This window comes from Myxocyprinus asiaticus, chromosome 41 (genome assembly GCF_019703515.2).
Source record: "Myxocyprinus asiaticus isolate MX2 ecotype Aquarium Trade chromosome 41, UBuf_Myxa_2, whole genome shotgun sequence".
Taxonomy (NCBI): Eukaryota; Metazoa; Chordata; class Actinopteri; order Cypriniformes; family Catostomidae; genus Myxocyprinus; species Myxocyprinus asiaticus.
The window spans coordinates 35,472,689-35,487,839 of record NC_059384.1 but is presented as its reverse complement, the minus strand read 5'-3'; the positions used below and the strand labels follow the sequence as shown (position 1 = coordinate 35,487,839).

Here is a 15,151-nt window from a genome sequence, read left to right as displayed (position 1 = left end):
CAAAGCGATGGGTGCGTCAGGGTAAGAAGGGAAGCGCATGAAGCGATGCACCTGGTTTGACTCTACCGTCATCAATACAAGATCACAGCCAAAAATGAATGCAACTCTGAACAGAAATAAATGTTGTGACGTTGCATAAGGTTGTCGAAACAATGCCACGACAAATGCGTGCTGTAATCAAAGCTAAAGGTGGTCCAACTAAATATTAGGAGTATGTGATTTTTTTTTTTTGTATGTAAGGCAGTGTATGTATACGTATACATACATATATATATATATACACACACACACACACAGTTGTGCTCAAAAATTTTCATACCCTGGCAGAAATTGTGTAATTCTGGCATTGATTTTGAAAATATGACTAATCATGCAAAAAAAAAAAGTGTTTTATTTAAGGATAGTGATCACATGAAGCCATTTATTATCACATAGTTGTTTGGCTCCTTTTTAAAATCATAATGATAACAGAAATCACCCAAATGGCCCTGATCAAAAGTTTACATACCCTTGAATGTTTGACCTTGTTACAGACACACAAGGTGACACACACAGGTTTAAATGGCATTTAAAGGTTAATTTCCCACACCTGTGGCCTTTTAAATTGCAATTAGTGCCTGTGTATAAATAGTCAGTGAGTTTGTTAGCTCTCATGCGGATGCACTGAGCAGGCTAGATACTGAGCCATGGGGAGCAGAAAAGAACTGTCAAAAGACCTGCGTAACAAGGTAATGGAACTTTATAAAGATGGAAATGGATATAAAAGATATCCAAAGCCTTGAAAATGCCAGTCAGTACTATTCAATCACTTATTAAGAAGTGGATAATTCAGGGATCTCTTGATACCAAGCCAAGGTCAGGTAGACCAAGAAAGATTTCAGCCACAACTGCCAGAAGAATTGTTCGGGATACAAAGAAAAACCTACAGGTAACCTCAGGAGAAATACAGGCTGCTCTGGAAAAAGACGGTGTGGTTGTTTCAAGGAGCACAATACGACGATACTTGAACAAAAATGAGCTGAATGGTCGAGTTGACAGAAAGAAGCCTTTACTGAGCCAATGCCACAAAAAAGCCCGGTTACAATATGCCCGACAACACCTTGACATGCCTCACAGCTTCTGGCACATTGTAATTTGGAGTGACGAGACCAAAATAGAGCTTTATGGTCACAACCATAAGCGCTATGTTTGGAGAGGGGTCAACAAGGCCTAGAGTGAAAAAAATACCATCCCCACTGTGAAGCATGGTGGTGGCTCATTGATGTTTTGGGGTTGTATGAGCTCTAAAGGCACGGGGAATCTTGTGAAAATTGATGGCAAGCATGTTATCAGAAAATACTGGCAGACAGTTTGCATTCTTCTGCACGAAAGCTGCGCATGGGATGCTCTTGGACTTTCCAGCATGACAATGACACTAAGCACAAGGCCAAGTTGACCCTCCAGTGGTTACAGTAGAAAAAGGTGAAGGTTCTGGAGTGGCCTCAAACGTGCGGTTCATGCAAGATGACCAATGACTTTGCATGACCTGGAGGCATTTTGCCAAGACAAATGGGCAGCTATACCTCCTGCAAGAATTTGGGGCCTCATAGACAACTATTACAAAAGACTGCACGCTGTCATTGATGCTAAAGGGGGCAATACACAGTATTACTTGGTAGCATCTCAGACTGCTTATCTCCTGAGATTTTCACACACAACAGTCTCTAGAGTTTACTCCGAATGGTGCCAAAAACATAAAACATCCAGTGAGCGGCAGTTCTGTGGATGGAAATGCCTCGTTGATGAGAGAGGTCAACAGAGAATGGCCAGACTGGTTTGAACTGATAAAGTCTACGGTAACTCAGATAACCACTCTGTACAATTGTGTTTAGAAGAATATCATATTCAGAATGCTATTCTGAGATGCGGGTTGGCGCTGTTTTGGCGGCATGAGGGGGACCTACACAGTATTAGGCAGGTGGTTTTAATGTTGTGGCCGATCGGGGTGTGTGTGTGTGTGTGTGTGTGTGTGTGTGTGTGTGTGTGTATATATATATATATATATATATATATATATATATTTGCAAAAAATGCTAAAATGTTTATTTATTTGTTTTTTTTTTTTATTATGATTATTTGTGAAACCAGCATGGACTCAAAGATTACATTTATACGAAACTGACAAGTGTTTTAAACTAAAGGACGCCATCACGACGCCCCCTTCCAACTTCTGACGCTTTGCTAGGCTTGGCACTTTATATTCACTGTCCGAAATAAAATAATTGTAATTACAAATATCATATAGTTTTATTCATATGTATTTCAATATTTTCTGAACGTCACATTAAAGCCAGCTCGTGATGTTTCTGAATTCTGACCAACTCATGAATCTAATATAAATATAATATTGAGAGCAAAATTGTTTCGATATTCTATAAAAAGCAATATTAAGCATTTTTTATATCAAAGGATTTCCATGGTAGATAAAGTACGACAGAAAGTTATTCACCCATGTTACTGTAGTCAACCCTTGATCTTACGGCTGATTGGTCCGCAGTGGGTCAGCGTAGACAACGGCTGTGTTTGAAAAAGCATACTACCATACTTCTCGTACTATTTCGGCAGTGAGCATACACTGCTGAGTATGCTTGGAATATTTCATTTCAACAACATAAACCATGATTTATGTCCTTCTCGACTCGTTATTTGATTGGACTGTCATAAATTAAGACATGAAATATGCAAAGTAATGCATTTTTGCCACTCACTGAATTAAACATACAGCGTAATAAGGTCATTTGACCACAATTTAGCACACTGCTGTTTGAAACGTTATGAGTATTTTAGTAACTGTAAGAGATATTCACAATTTACAGCACTATGCAGTATCGTACCATTCAATAAAATCTCAATTCTCAAGTCTTGTAAATTTTGGAGGTTATACTGCACCCTGCCGACTACAACAACACACTCTATCTTATAACTTTACCTGTGCCACAGTTTGGTCTTTCTTCGTTGGACGAGCTGCTGTAATCTTCTTGTCTTTGTATTGAGTTTAAACGCTGAATTGTTCTCCTGAATCCAGTACGAACTGATACTCTCCACAAAGTTAAAGCCATACTTCAGGATAAAATGTTTAATGCGCCTTTAGAAACTGACTCATTTGCCGAGTTTATAAAGGTAAAATGTGTCAAAAGTCACTGCCTTCACTGTCAAAATCTTGTTTGGTTGTGAATGTTATGCGAAGAAATAAAAATCCGTCAACATGCTAACGTAAAAGTCCCCCATAAAAGCCTATTGAATTCCACCAGAGACTATTTATTATTGAGAGACGGACCACTTCTATTTAAATCAATGGGAGAAATTGGAACGTTCAACCAAGAAGCCCTAGCGCCCAGTCAACGATGTAGAAAGGAAGTCCCGCCTTACAGGTAAAAGAGCCAATCACCTATTAGATACACATCACCTGTCAATCAACTTGAGAACGCATGCCGGGAAAATTGCGTTTTTTAGCGTAATATAATGTAAAGAAGCACAATTCATGATACCAGTTTTGTCATATTTTACTGTTGAAATATGTTCTTTGATCGTAATCTTGACCAACCGTTTCTGAGCTTTCGGTGTTCCCCCATTCAAGTAGGCAGGAGTTTACACTGTCATGACTGGAAATAGCCTCCCTGGGGCTAGATTTGCTAGAAAGACTTGGCCGAGTACAAAATCGCATACTACTCATACTATTTCTGCCATAGACATTATAGTAGTATGTCATTTCGAACTCAGCGTTTGATTCCACACAGCACTAACAATAAATGACAGCAGCGGTTGTCAACACAGTAACGGCTATGTTAGTCCACTTGATCACTGTGATTTAGGAAAGTCAGACTCAGAGCCACAGAAACAGTCAGACACAGACACACCTGACGCTTTTAATGCTTAAAAAATAACCTAAATTTGCTTAAACATATAATTTAATGTACAAACCACAGCAAACCCGTAAAATTTGTAATTTTCAATCATATACATGTATTCAGTATTATACAATACTATATGTGCAAAATATATGAAGTCTTGCCATAAGAAAAGGCAACTGAGAGACACAAGTGCCAAACTGAAAGTGACCTGTACCTACATTTGACCATTTATATCTGAATCCTATTAAATGTTTCACATAGATGCAATACATATGTGGTGAACATAAGATTACATAGAAATATAACACATTATCCTAAATATTTATTTAACAAAGCAATTTTGCAATTTTTATTTTACAAAAATAAAAATGTGTATGTAATATTTACTTATGCCTTGACAATGGAAAATATGTTTAATAATCCTTATATGTATTGAGGGTGATTCCACAAATAAGGTGTCTTTTCCATTTTAAAAAGGTGATTTTTAAAGTATTTTTTAAATATATATTTGAAACATTCTATCAGACAAACAATGTCTTTAAGGAATAGTTCACCCAAAAATGACAATTCAGTCATTATTTACTCACCCTTGTGTTGTTCTAAAGCCACATGACTTTCTTTCTTTTTCAGTGGCCTACACAAAGGGAGAAATAATCTGCTCAGAGATGTCATTGGATGGTTACCTTCTCTTCAGTCTTCAAAAGGCTCACAGACAGCAAGCATGCACAATGTGTAAAACAAGTATTTCGCCGCTCTCAGCCAGAATATCACATATGGACATGTAAACACGTGAAATCTGACCCGCAGTATCAAGTACACACAATGTATGATAGTCCTAACTGTAGAGAGCATATCCATATGAAGACAAAGACAAATCTCTGACTTTTTTAGCCAATTTTGAAATCCCAGCCGGATGCTTTTTTCAGGTCGGAAAAATAGGACATATGGTAATAAAGTAATAACAATAATAATAAAAAAAGGTGGCACTTGTACAGGTATTTGTAGAGTTCACATCCTGAGAGGACAATGATGTCATAAAAAAAATAAAAATAAAATAATAATAATAATAATGGAAGTATACATTATTTTAAGAAGGGGGAGTTATGATGGTAACAGGGTTGACACATAACTTAAGGACACAACTATATCTCTTTAAAAAAAAAAAAAACATTATGTCCATTAAAGCATAATATGTAGAGAGAATCAATGTTTGAACGGCTGTTTGAATTGAATTGAAATTGAATATTTGAATTGAACTGAAATGAATTGAACAGTGTGCTGCAGTGACATTCTACTCTGCTATCCTTCATCTAAAATCATTTTAAACAACATTCGTGTTTAATCATGACACGGTGCCTTAGGACCTTATATTAATTGAGAGGTTACATGGAATGTTTGTCACATCGTAGGATTATTTACATTTACTTAAAAAAGCTAAAAGGTCATAAATTCATTGACTCACAACACCTAAACTATAGTCAAACACTTTCCCTATGCTAATTTTTTTTTTAACCTAAAATGTTTTTAGTTGTGTTTCAGTTATGAAGCGTTTTAAGCTCCAATTTTATCATACAGTTCCTGAACGGTTTTGCTGCTGGGACTTTTATTATGAAAGGCAACACGAATCTTCCTGTGATCCGGAAGTTCAAACACACTGCGTTTACTCGAAGCGGCCGTGTCTTGTTTTTACGTGTGTTTTGCGGTAAAGGTTTGTGTTTTTAAATTACATCAGCGTGCAGTCAGACGCACATATTCACGTAATGCAACAGAGCTGATTTAATTAACGATTGGTCGTTATTCCACCCAAATATACGGGAATGTTCTAGGGGTGGGAAAAAATATCCATATGTTAAAGGATCGTGATATTTTTCCTCGTGATATTGTATCGATATTTGCATGCCATATATCGATATTGTTATTATTTACATTTTCCACATTAATATTGTGGTGATGGGAGAAATTTTGCCAAATTGATCTAGGAATTCAACAAAAGTCCCTTAGGAGCAATTATCTTGCATTACACATAATCACCCTCCCTTACTAAAATGTATCACGATTTTAAAATAGTAACATTAACTGAGGTATTTTGACAAAAACGTTAATATCATATAAAACAGGCTAACCTTTTAGGTGAAATCTATTATACTTTTGTGTACTGAAACTGTTGTAATAAATAATGTTTTTTTTAAAAAAATGTTTAGGCTACTATTGCATTAATAAATACTATAATTTATTTTAGAAAGACTATCTACATCGACATAACCTCAGAAATAGGGAGCCATTATAGTCTTATACGCTTATGGTTTTGCATTGTACATAGATGTTGGGAAATAAGCTGGCCTTGATTTGTAAACTGGCACTTTTTATATAAATTTAACAATGCATTTGATGAAGACGAATGAGAAACATTGAGTGAAATATCGCAATATGTCATAGTTTTGAATCGCAGTACACCAAAAATAAAGAATCACAATAACATCGTATCGTGACCTAGATATCGATATTATATCGTATCGCCAGTTACCTTGTGATTCCCACTCCTAGAATGTTCATGGATTACCTAGATCCAGAATGATTCAACTCATTTAGACTGATAGTTTATCGCCCAGTTCGCTCGTAGTCTTACCACTGTATACTTGAGCATACATACATCACATTATTACACATAAATATATCGTTTTCATAAAAAAATATTTAGAGAGAGTTGACACCTGCTGCTCAAAATGTCTTTGGCCGGAGCTATGTGGTTTGCAGTACAAGATGATTTATACAGTGCTTGTAATGATACAACAACAACAACATCCAGCAACAGCAGCTCAACACAAGCAAAGCATCCCATTCAAAACATTGAGCCAGTTCTCGCCTCTGACACACACACCCTTCTGGACCGCCTCGACGACCGATTTCTGTCCCAGTGTTTTCATCTCAACCGACAATGTCTGCGCTTCATCGTTGATTTCATCCAGGCCCGTTTAAAGAAAGACGTATTTGCAGCATCCCACAACCTGAGCTCGTCAGAAGCCAAGATTCTGGCCACACTTTCTTTCTACGCACACGGATCTCTGCCCTGCAAAGTGACCGATCGGCTGGGAATCGATCAAACATCCGCCGGCGAGGCAGTGAAGAGCCTCACCAAACTCTTATCAGACATGAGCCCTGACTTCATCACCTTCCCGTACAGTTATAATGACCGCATGGGAGCTGCGCAGGCCTTCAAGAACATCAGCGGTATCCCGCACGTGGTGGGGGTGTTGGGCTACCTGCACGTAAAGGTGACCCCTCCGCCTGGGGAGGAGTACATGTATATGAACAGTCTGGGTTATCATTCCGTCATGATGCAAGTGATCTTCGATGTGGATGGAAATCTATTGAGTGTCGAGCAGTGCTGGCCGGGAGGAACTCCTGAAGACAGTGTTTGGGCGAGCTCAGACATTGGCAAACAATTCAGCACATTTCGACACGGCCATACGTGGGTTTTAGGTAAAATGAGAGAACTTTTGGCAGTCCAGTCACATAGTGGCTGTGTTCGGAATAGCATACTAATATAAGTAGGGAGGCACAGATACCGCTTTTTCTAATTTATTTCTTCTGATATACCAATTCCGATGGCTGAACGCTGCGTATCTGCTGATACTGTTTCGATACTGGTGTTGTTGTTTTTCTTGGATCAGTTTAGAATATAAACCTCACTGTGTGGAACTGTTTGGGAGTTCTCTTATCTTTTAATAGGGTCAGTGTCATCTTGCTCATTTATTTCTCCAGATCTGTTAAAGAAATAGTTCACCCAAAAATGAAAATGATCTCATCATTTACTCCCCATAATGCCATCCCAGTAGTTTATGACTTTCTTTTTTCTACAGAACACAAACACAGCTATGTAAGTCCACACAATGCAAGTGAATGGTGACAAAAATGTGAAGCTCTAAAAAGCACAAAGACAGCAAAAAAAGTAATCCATAAGTTTAATCCAAACTAAATCCAGTAGTTTTATCCATAGCTGTGTCCCAAATGACACACTATACACAATGCACTTATAAAATATATTATGCACTCAGCCATGTAGTGTATGAATTTTCAAAGTGTAGTATCTACTTAATGGTTTTTAATACACGGAAGAATTCGGCATTTAACAGCTAACAGAAGTGACGTTTCAAACGCACGTGATGTGTTGCTGCTAGCTTTAGCGCATTAGCCAACCTTAGTTCAACACTTGTATTTTAAACAGTGTACATATTCAAATAGCTTGGGGTGATGGTAAAGCATTCAACTCACATTTGTAATGTGCTGTATCCACTGAAGTTTCGCTAGCTGCAACATTCTTCATAATTTACAATTGTTTTGTCAGACCAGCAGTGCAGCCAGGTAACTCTGCCCCTTCCACTATGTACAGCAAGCCGTGTGTGTTGAGTGCATGAAATGACCAACATAACACACTCTGTTTTAACGGTTGAAAAAGTGCATCATCCGGGTACTCCTAGCACACTTCTTTTTGCTGCATTTTCAGTGTAAACGTACTACTTAAACTACTGCTACTACTGTGCGCTTGGGACGCACCTCATGTCTTCTGAAGCGATCCGATTGGTTTTGGGTGAGAACAGACAAAATGATAACTCCTTTTTCAATATAGATCTTGACAGTTTGCTTGGTGTTCATGATTTCAAGCTCGATTACACTTCCTAGCACCATCTTGCACTCTGCACATGCGTCAAGCACTAGAAAGTGTAATCGTCAAACTTGAAATCATGAACATGCCTAAAGACTGCAATGGCAAGATGTACAGTGAAAAAGGATGCATTTTGGTCTGTCTCATTCATTGAAATCTACGACCGTCTAACTGAGGTGCACCTCAGACTGCCGTCTGTGGAGGATCGTGCCAATCTCCCGCAAAAATATAAACGAGGATTTTAGTGAATGCAAAGCACTCCGGTTTCACTTTAATTAACAATCTTGTAATGACAAATGTTATATTTTGCTGTGGGTTCAAATGCAGCATTAATGACACGCAGTGACACAGAGGAGCCCTGTGTCATGCCTGAGATGATAGAATGAAGAAACACAGAATCAATGGTCTTTATTGGGCTTGTGGCTTTACTTGGAGAGCCTTAAAGTGATGTGTGAAAGCGAAGAACTTTTGATAGAAATATTTTACTATTGCATACTTATAATATAATAGCTATTCAGGTTGGCTGGGTTGTGTAAATGCAAAATGGACCAAGACTAAAGTTGACCAAAAAGAGAAAATATAATTTAAGTATTTTGAAAGTTATTAAAAAGTTTGTAAAGCCTTAAAGGAAATCATGTAAAAGTTAAATATGAATAAATTACTTCTTAAGGTTTATGGAGCACACACCTATGACAAAAGTATGATCATTTGTATGACACTTAATCATCATGATTGTGAAAGCCTTAAAACAGACAGTTGATCTTTATAATGGCATCATTATTGGCTTTAGCCCCATTGTACTCTATATATGCATTATGAAACACTTTTTTTTTTTTTTTTACATTTTGGGTTTCGTGTGTTTGGAAACAAACAAAATTATACATTCTTGCTTGAAAAACAAATGATGTGTAAAAAAAAGATCTATTCTTGGATTGAAAAATCTAATAACATTATTATTTCATACTCCAACCATCAATGTTGGATGAAACCTCATTGCAGTTCCCCAAACTCTTATTGGCCAAAGGTAAAAACTTCGTGGGAAAATTCTGTGATCATTTTGAATGAAAGTTGGGTTTCTCTTTGCCAGCGCTCCCTTAGATTTTTAAAAGAGACTAGGCCCCCATTAGATTTGGTATTTCCAGCATTTGATAAGTTAGTTAGTAAGAAACGTATGTTGGTATGCTATTCCTTACAAAGCCTATACCTATTTTCAAGTTTATTCTGATGTTAGTAACATCATCCTCTCCTCTACAAACACAGGTGGCAGAGGTATGTTTGGTGGTGGACATGTGTTGACCCCCGTTGACCCCTCTCGCCTCAAAACCAACGCTGCACACAGATTTAACAAAGCACACGCTCAGGTATATGGCCGCATGCAGCAGGTGTTTGGCAGTCTGAAGAGTCGTTTCCAGTGTCTGCGTGACTTCGGCTCCATTCAGACTCTAGAGTCGGTGGCCTGCACCATCACAGCATGCTGCGTTCTGCACAACATATCTAAGAAGTTCTCAGTGCAGTTACCCTGGGATTTTGCCATAGAGCCACTGCACCCTCCATCAGAGGTCAACTACACAGCAGATCCGCCGTACAACTACATGCAAGAAACTAAAGACGAGATGATAGGAATGTTTTTCTCTAGTGCAGAGGACAACTGAGAAGTGCATGGAGAGACAGAGAATGACACATGCAAACAAACGTCTGTGACTTGGACTGACTTGTTTTGTCTTAGCAGTTGAATTGGAAACACTTTACAATGAGGTTGTTTACATTAGCATTAGTTTAAGGTATAGTTCACTCAAAAATAATGAAATAATTTTCATTTTTGGGTGTACTATTCATTTAACACATTAATTAACATGAACTAACAATGAATAATACTTCTACACCATTTATTAATCATGGTTCATTTTCATTTCTGCATATACCAATACATTTGTAACATAAAACGTATTTGTTCACAATAGTAAATCCATTTTGAACTAACAATGAATAGAGCTATATTTATAAATGAACATTAATCAAGCTAATTGTTAGTCAATAAATGCTGTAAACCTCATTGTAAAGTGTTACTGTTGAAGTAGTAGTAGTTAAAAAGGGACAAGAAACCAGAACGTATTTCAGTTTAGACGTTTAAACTGTGGACTTCTATATATGAAAAAACACAAACAAATGCATGCCAATGCCAGTTTATTATTCATTTACATAAGCTTTATTCAATTAAATCAATAATCAAGTTAATACAAAAGCATTTTTCTGTCCACAAACTACGCAAATAAAAACAATGTTTATCTAGTCATCTATGGAAGGCTTTAACTTGAACTCATATTATTTTACAACCCTTACAAAAAACCGATTGTAATGGCACCAGGGTATCAAATGATAATATCCATGTTTTTTTTTTTTTTTTTTTTTTTTTTTTATCATTAAGATTTGAGATACAAATTTCTAAAGGGAAAATGTATATTTTAGGTGTACTGACTGGTCACAATTTCCTTTAGGTTTTTCACAATTTTTAAACACCTTGAGTAAATATTTCATTTACTCTTGAGTTAATATGAGGTTATAAATGCTGTATGCACAATTTTCTGTAAAAATGCAACTGCAAAATATATTACATTCTAAAATGATTAGCAAAGTGCTGTTTAAAAAGTTATAGATGGAGGAATGCATATCACACTGCAGGACCGCATGTCAGTATATTCGTGTATTATGGTATTTACATGGTATTCCAAGGTAAGCATGTCATGGTAAGTGGTACATGTGTTTTTCATAGTCCATGATGTCTTTTGATCAACATAATTATAAATATTGTGGTTCAGCTACAGAATATATACTGTTTCCAGAATATGAACTCAAAGGTTTCATTAAGTGCTTAGCAGATGCTTTCTTACTAAAGTGCAAGGGGCTTAATCACCGTTTTTATTGTCTTGTAAATACATTAAAAGTACCAGTGCTTCTGACCAAGTTGTTAATAATATATATATATATATATATATATATATATATATATATATATATATATATATATATATATATACTTAAAAATATTTAGCAACACGCCGGTCTTTCAGATTGATAATACCAAATAGACCAATAGGTTTACATTACACGGAAGTGGTGGCAAAAATGTTGAAAATGTACAAAAATGAATTATTACAGGTATTTTATTAATTCATATCATTATAATAATTGTATAGCTTTTTTTTTTTTTTTTTGGTGTCGTAATTTAATTTAATCATAAAATCTAACTGTTGCTGGCAGTGTTTGGGGTAATGCGATAAAAGTAACGCGTGTTATATAATCATATTACTTTTTTGAGTAACGAGTAAAGTAACGAAATATGTTTTATTTTAGACAATATTATCTCTGTTACTTTTTAAATAAAATAACACGTTGCTTTTGTACACCTCTACTGTCCCTGTATTGCGAGAAATTAGTAAAGGAGTAAAAGTGTGAAACTTCGGGGAGTGCATGATTGACATTGTATTTCTATAGAGTAGGAGGCCAGAGACTATTTAGCAGAGAGATGAGTCACTTCTATTTAAATGAATCGGAGAAAATGGAACACCCAACCAAGAAGCCCTAGCACCCAACAGTCAATGGATGTAGAAAGGAAGTCCTGCCTTTTAGGTAAAAGAGCCAATCACCATTTGGATACTGTAATATGAGGTTGTGTGTAATGAGTTTCAGGTGTGTATGATCACATGGTCCTCTTAAAAGAGGTGTGGTTTGAGAATAAAGATACACACAATAAGCATGAAGCATGGTGTGGCTGTGAGTCTGTCTGCAGCAATTTGAGTAGCCCGCAAACACAGAAAGAAACCCACATTAATGACAAACACGAAATGGTGTCAGAAGTGGTGGCTCAGCAGTACAATGAGAATGTAAACAGGTACTGAATGAATGTAAAGAGTGAACGGCACAAGAGTGAACGGAAGTAAGTCTGTGTTTGTTGGGAAAAGGATAAACAGGCTAGATGGAACAATTTAAGCCACCATCTGCTCTCAGGCAATGTCGCAGAGAATTGGCAGAGTTGGGAACAAAGATTTTAATTGTATATGACGGCAACTGGGGCTGAAGAAAAAGATGAGAATGTTAAAATAGCGATTTTGCTTCACACAATAGGCGGAGACGCACTTGAAGTTTTATAACACTCTCACGATCAACTATGAAGACGAACGAAATCATACTATGGAAGAGATTTTACAAGCTAATAGACACTTGAATGAAGACTGCTCAGAGAAATGGGGTTGACACTAATGAAAGCATTAGACATATGCAGAGCAGCCGAAGCAGCAAAAAATCAGATCATGATAATGCAGACAAGACAAGTGGATTCAGAAGCAGCAATTCAAGTGATCAGAAAGTCAAAAATTTGCTCTGAAAATAAAAAATATAAAAAAATAAAGGGATGATGATGAATTATAAAAGTAAAGAGAAAATAAGAGTCAACCTGTAAACAAATGTTGGAGATGTGGGCGGCTGCATGAACTAAGACAATGTCCAGCGTATGGGGTAGAATGTTATAAATGTGGAAAGAACAATCATTTTGCGAATATGACAAAAGGCCTGATAAAAACACGAGCATCAAGAAGTGTTTGCAACATTGAGAATTATATTGATGTTGACTTCCATCTTGGCACAATCCTGCATATAAATTCAGATACAGCAGTAAGACAGAATGATAAGGCATGGTATGTTAAAGGTCATTTGAATGGAATGGATGTCAAATTTAAACTGGACACTGGTGCTGAAGCAAATGTGTTGCCAATGGAGATGTATGAAAAGGTTTCTGCTGTATATCCGATGAAATCTAGAAATACTGTGCTCGTGGCTTTTGGAGGAAATAGAATACAACCAGAAGGTACCATATCAGTTATGAGTGAAACATCTAAAGCTAAATCTTTACTGCAATTCTTTATTTCCTCTCAATCCAGTACTCCGATTTTAGGCTGAGAAGCCTGTGAAGCCTTACAGTTGGTGAAGAGAATAGAGGCAATTGGAGTGAAAGGACCAATGACAAGAGATGGAATGATTCAAGAATATTCATCTGTCTTTACAGGGCTTGGTGAGTTTCCTGGTGTTCATGACATACATGTTGATCCAGATATAACTCCAGTAGTACAGGGATGTAGGAAAATTCCTCTAGCCATAATGGACAGATTAAAATCTACTTTACATGAGCTAGTGAGAGATAAAGTCATAACTCCAGTGCAAGATCCAACTGATTGAGTAAACAGCCTGGTGATCACAGAAAAAAAAAGAATGGAGCATTACGAGTGTGTTTGGACCCAAGAAAACTGAACAAGGCTATAAAAAGACAATATTTCTCCATTCCTAAGCCTGATGATGTGAGATGCAAATTGGCTGGTAAATCTATCTTTACTATCCTAGATGAAAAGGATGGGTACTGGCAAGTAAAATTGGATGAACCATTATCCATGCTGTGCACGTTCAATACACCATGGGGAGGTATTGCTTCCATTTGGTATTAAATCAGCCAGTGAAGTTTTCCAACAAAAGAATAGTGAAGTTTTAGGAGACATTGAGGGAGTGCATATCATTGCTGATGACATGATCATTGCTGCATCATCAGAGCAAGAGCATGATGAGATTTTACGTTAAGTCATGGAGAGAGCAAAAAAGTCTAATGTTAAGTTCAATAAGGACAAGTTGCAATACAAAATTCACACTGTCAAGTATATGGGACATATCATCACCTCGGAAGGGGTAAAATCTGATGGAGACAAAGTTCAAGCAATTGTTAAAATGTCACCACCAGAGAACAAGAAGGCGCTTCAGAGATCTCTGGGAATGACCAGGTATTTATCTCAGTATATCCAAAATGAAGCAACACTAACTGCTCCGTTAAGGTATTTGTCGAGAGAAGAAGCTGACTGGCAGTGGAGCCCTAAGCATGATAAGGCTTTAGAAAGTCTCAAGGTAGCCTTAACTCGAGCACCATTCCATAAGCACTATGATCCTGTCAAACAGTTGGTAATTCAAGCTGATGCATCAAAGGATTGCTTAGGAGCTATGCTCATGCAAGAGGGGCATCCCTTGTACTATTGTTCACGGGCACTTGCAGATACTGAGGAAAAATATGCACAAATTGAAAAGGAGTTGCTGGCCATTGTTTTTGCTGTTAAATACTTTCATCAGTATGTGTATGGTAAAGTAGTGACAGTGCAGTCTGATCATAAGCTACTTGAGAATATTTTTCGAAAACTTCGTTTACAAGGCTATGATCTGAGGATTCAATACACACCAGGTAACTATGTGGACTGCAGACACATTGTCACTGGGCAGCAGTGAGAAAACAAGATGCTAATGAGGACAACGAAGACCTGTTTCAGTAGAAAGTAGTGTATTTGCTAGAAGCTACTGATTCTCTAACTCCAGAAATGTTGAAACAACTAAAAGAAATGAGTCAAACGGATGACGTCCTGCAAGCCATAAAAGAAGCTCATAAAAGTGACTGGGGTAAGCAATGCAGCACGCTAAAGGAGAAATTGCAAATTCTGGACAGTGCGACACAACATCAGTATGCAGAATAATGTGCTAATGATGGGAGATAGAATCATCATTCCAGAGAAAGGTT

At 37.1% G+C, this 15,151-nt stretch overlaps 2 protein-coding genes across 4 annotated transcripts in view; one reads left to right on the top strand and one right to left on the bottom strand.

Annotated features, from left to right (window-relative positions):
- Positions 1-3,360, bottom strand: part of LOC127431865 (enoyl-CoA hydratase EchA19-like) — a 39,286-nt gene extending 35,926 nt beyond the window's left edge. The window contains exon 1 of one of the 3 annotated variants that reach the window (XM_051682480.1): positions 2,969-3,360. In XM_051682480.1, the coding sequence (XP_051538440.1) occupies positions 2,969-3,098 (130 nt within the window). In that variant the 5' untranslated portion in view covers positions 3,099-3,360. Of the gene's footprint in view, positions 1-2,488; positions 2,531-2,968 lie in introns of those variants that run through there. The other 2 variants (XM_051682481.1, XM_051682482.1) reach the window with 2 other exon arrangements.
- Positions 3,361-5,534: 2,174 nt separating this feature from the next.
- On the top strand, positions 5,535-12,303 carry LOC127431860 (putative nuclease HARBI1). The gene is made up of 2 exons (XM_051682473.1): positions 5,535-7,370; positions 9,814-12,303. Exons 1-2 carry the CDS (start codon positions 6,614-6,616, stop codon positions 10,203-10,205), a joined length of 1,149 nt encoding a protein of 382 aa, XP_051538433.1. The 5' UTR covers positions 5,535-6,613; the 3' UTR covers positions 10,206-12,303.
- The last annotated feature ends 2,848 nt before the right edge of the window (positions 12,304-15,151 follow it).

Excerpts from the sequence above, each read along its gene's own strand:
- LOC127431860 (XM_051682473.1), top strand. The coding sequence starts at position 6,614 with ATGTCTTTGGCCGGAGCTATGTGGTTTGCAGTACAAGATGATTTATAC. Across the intron at positions 7,371-9,813 it reads CGGCCATACGTGGGTTTTAG|GTGGCAGAGGTATGTTTGGT; the intron begins GTAAAATGAGAG and ends CTACAAACACAG.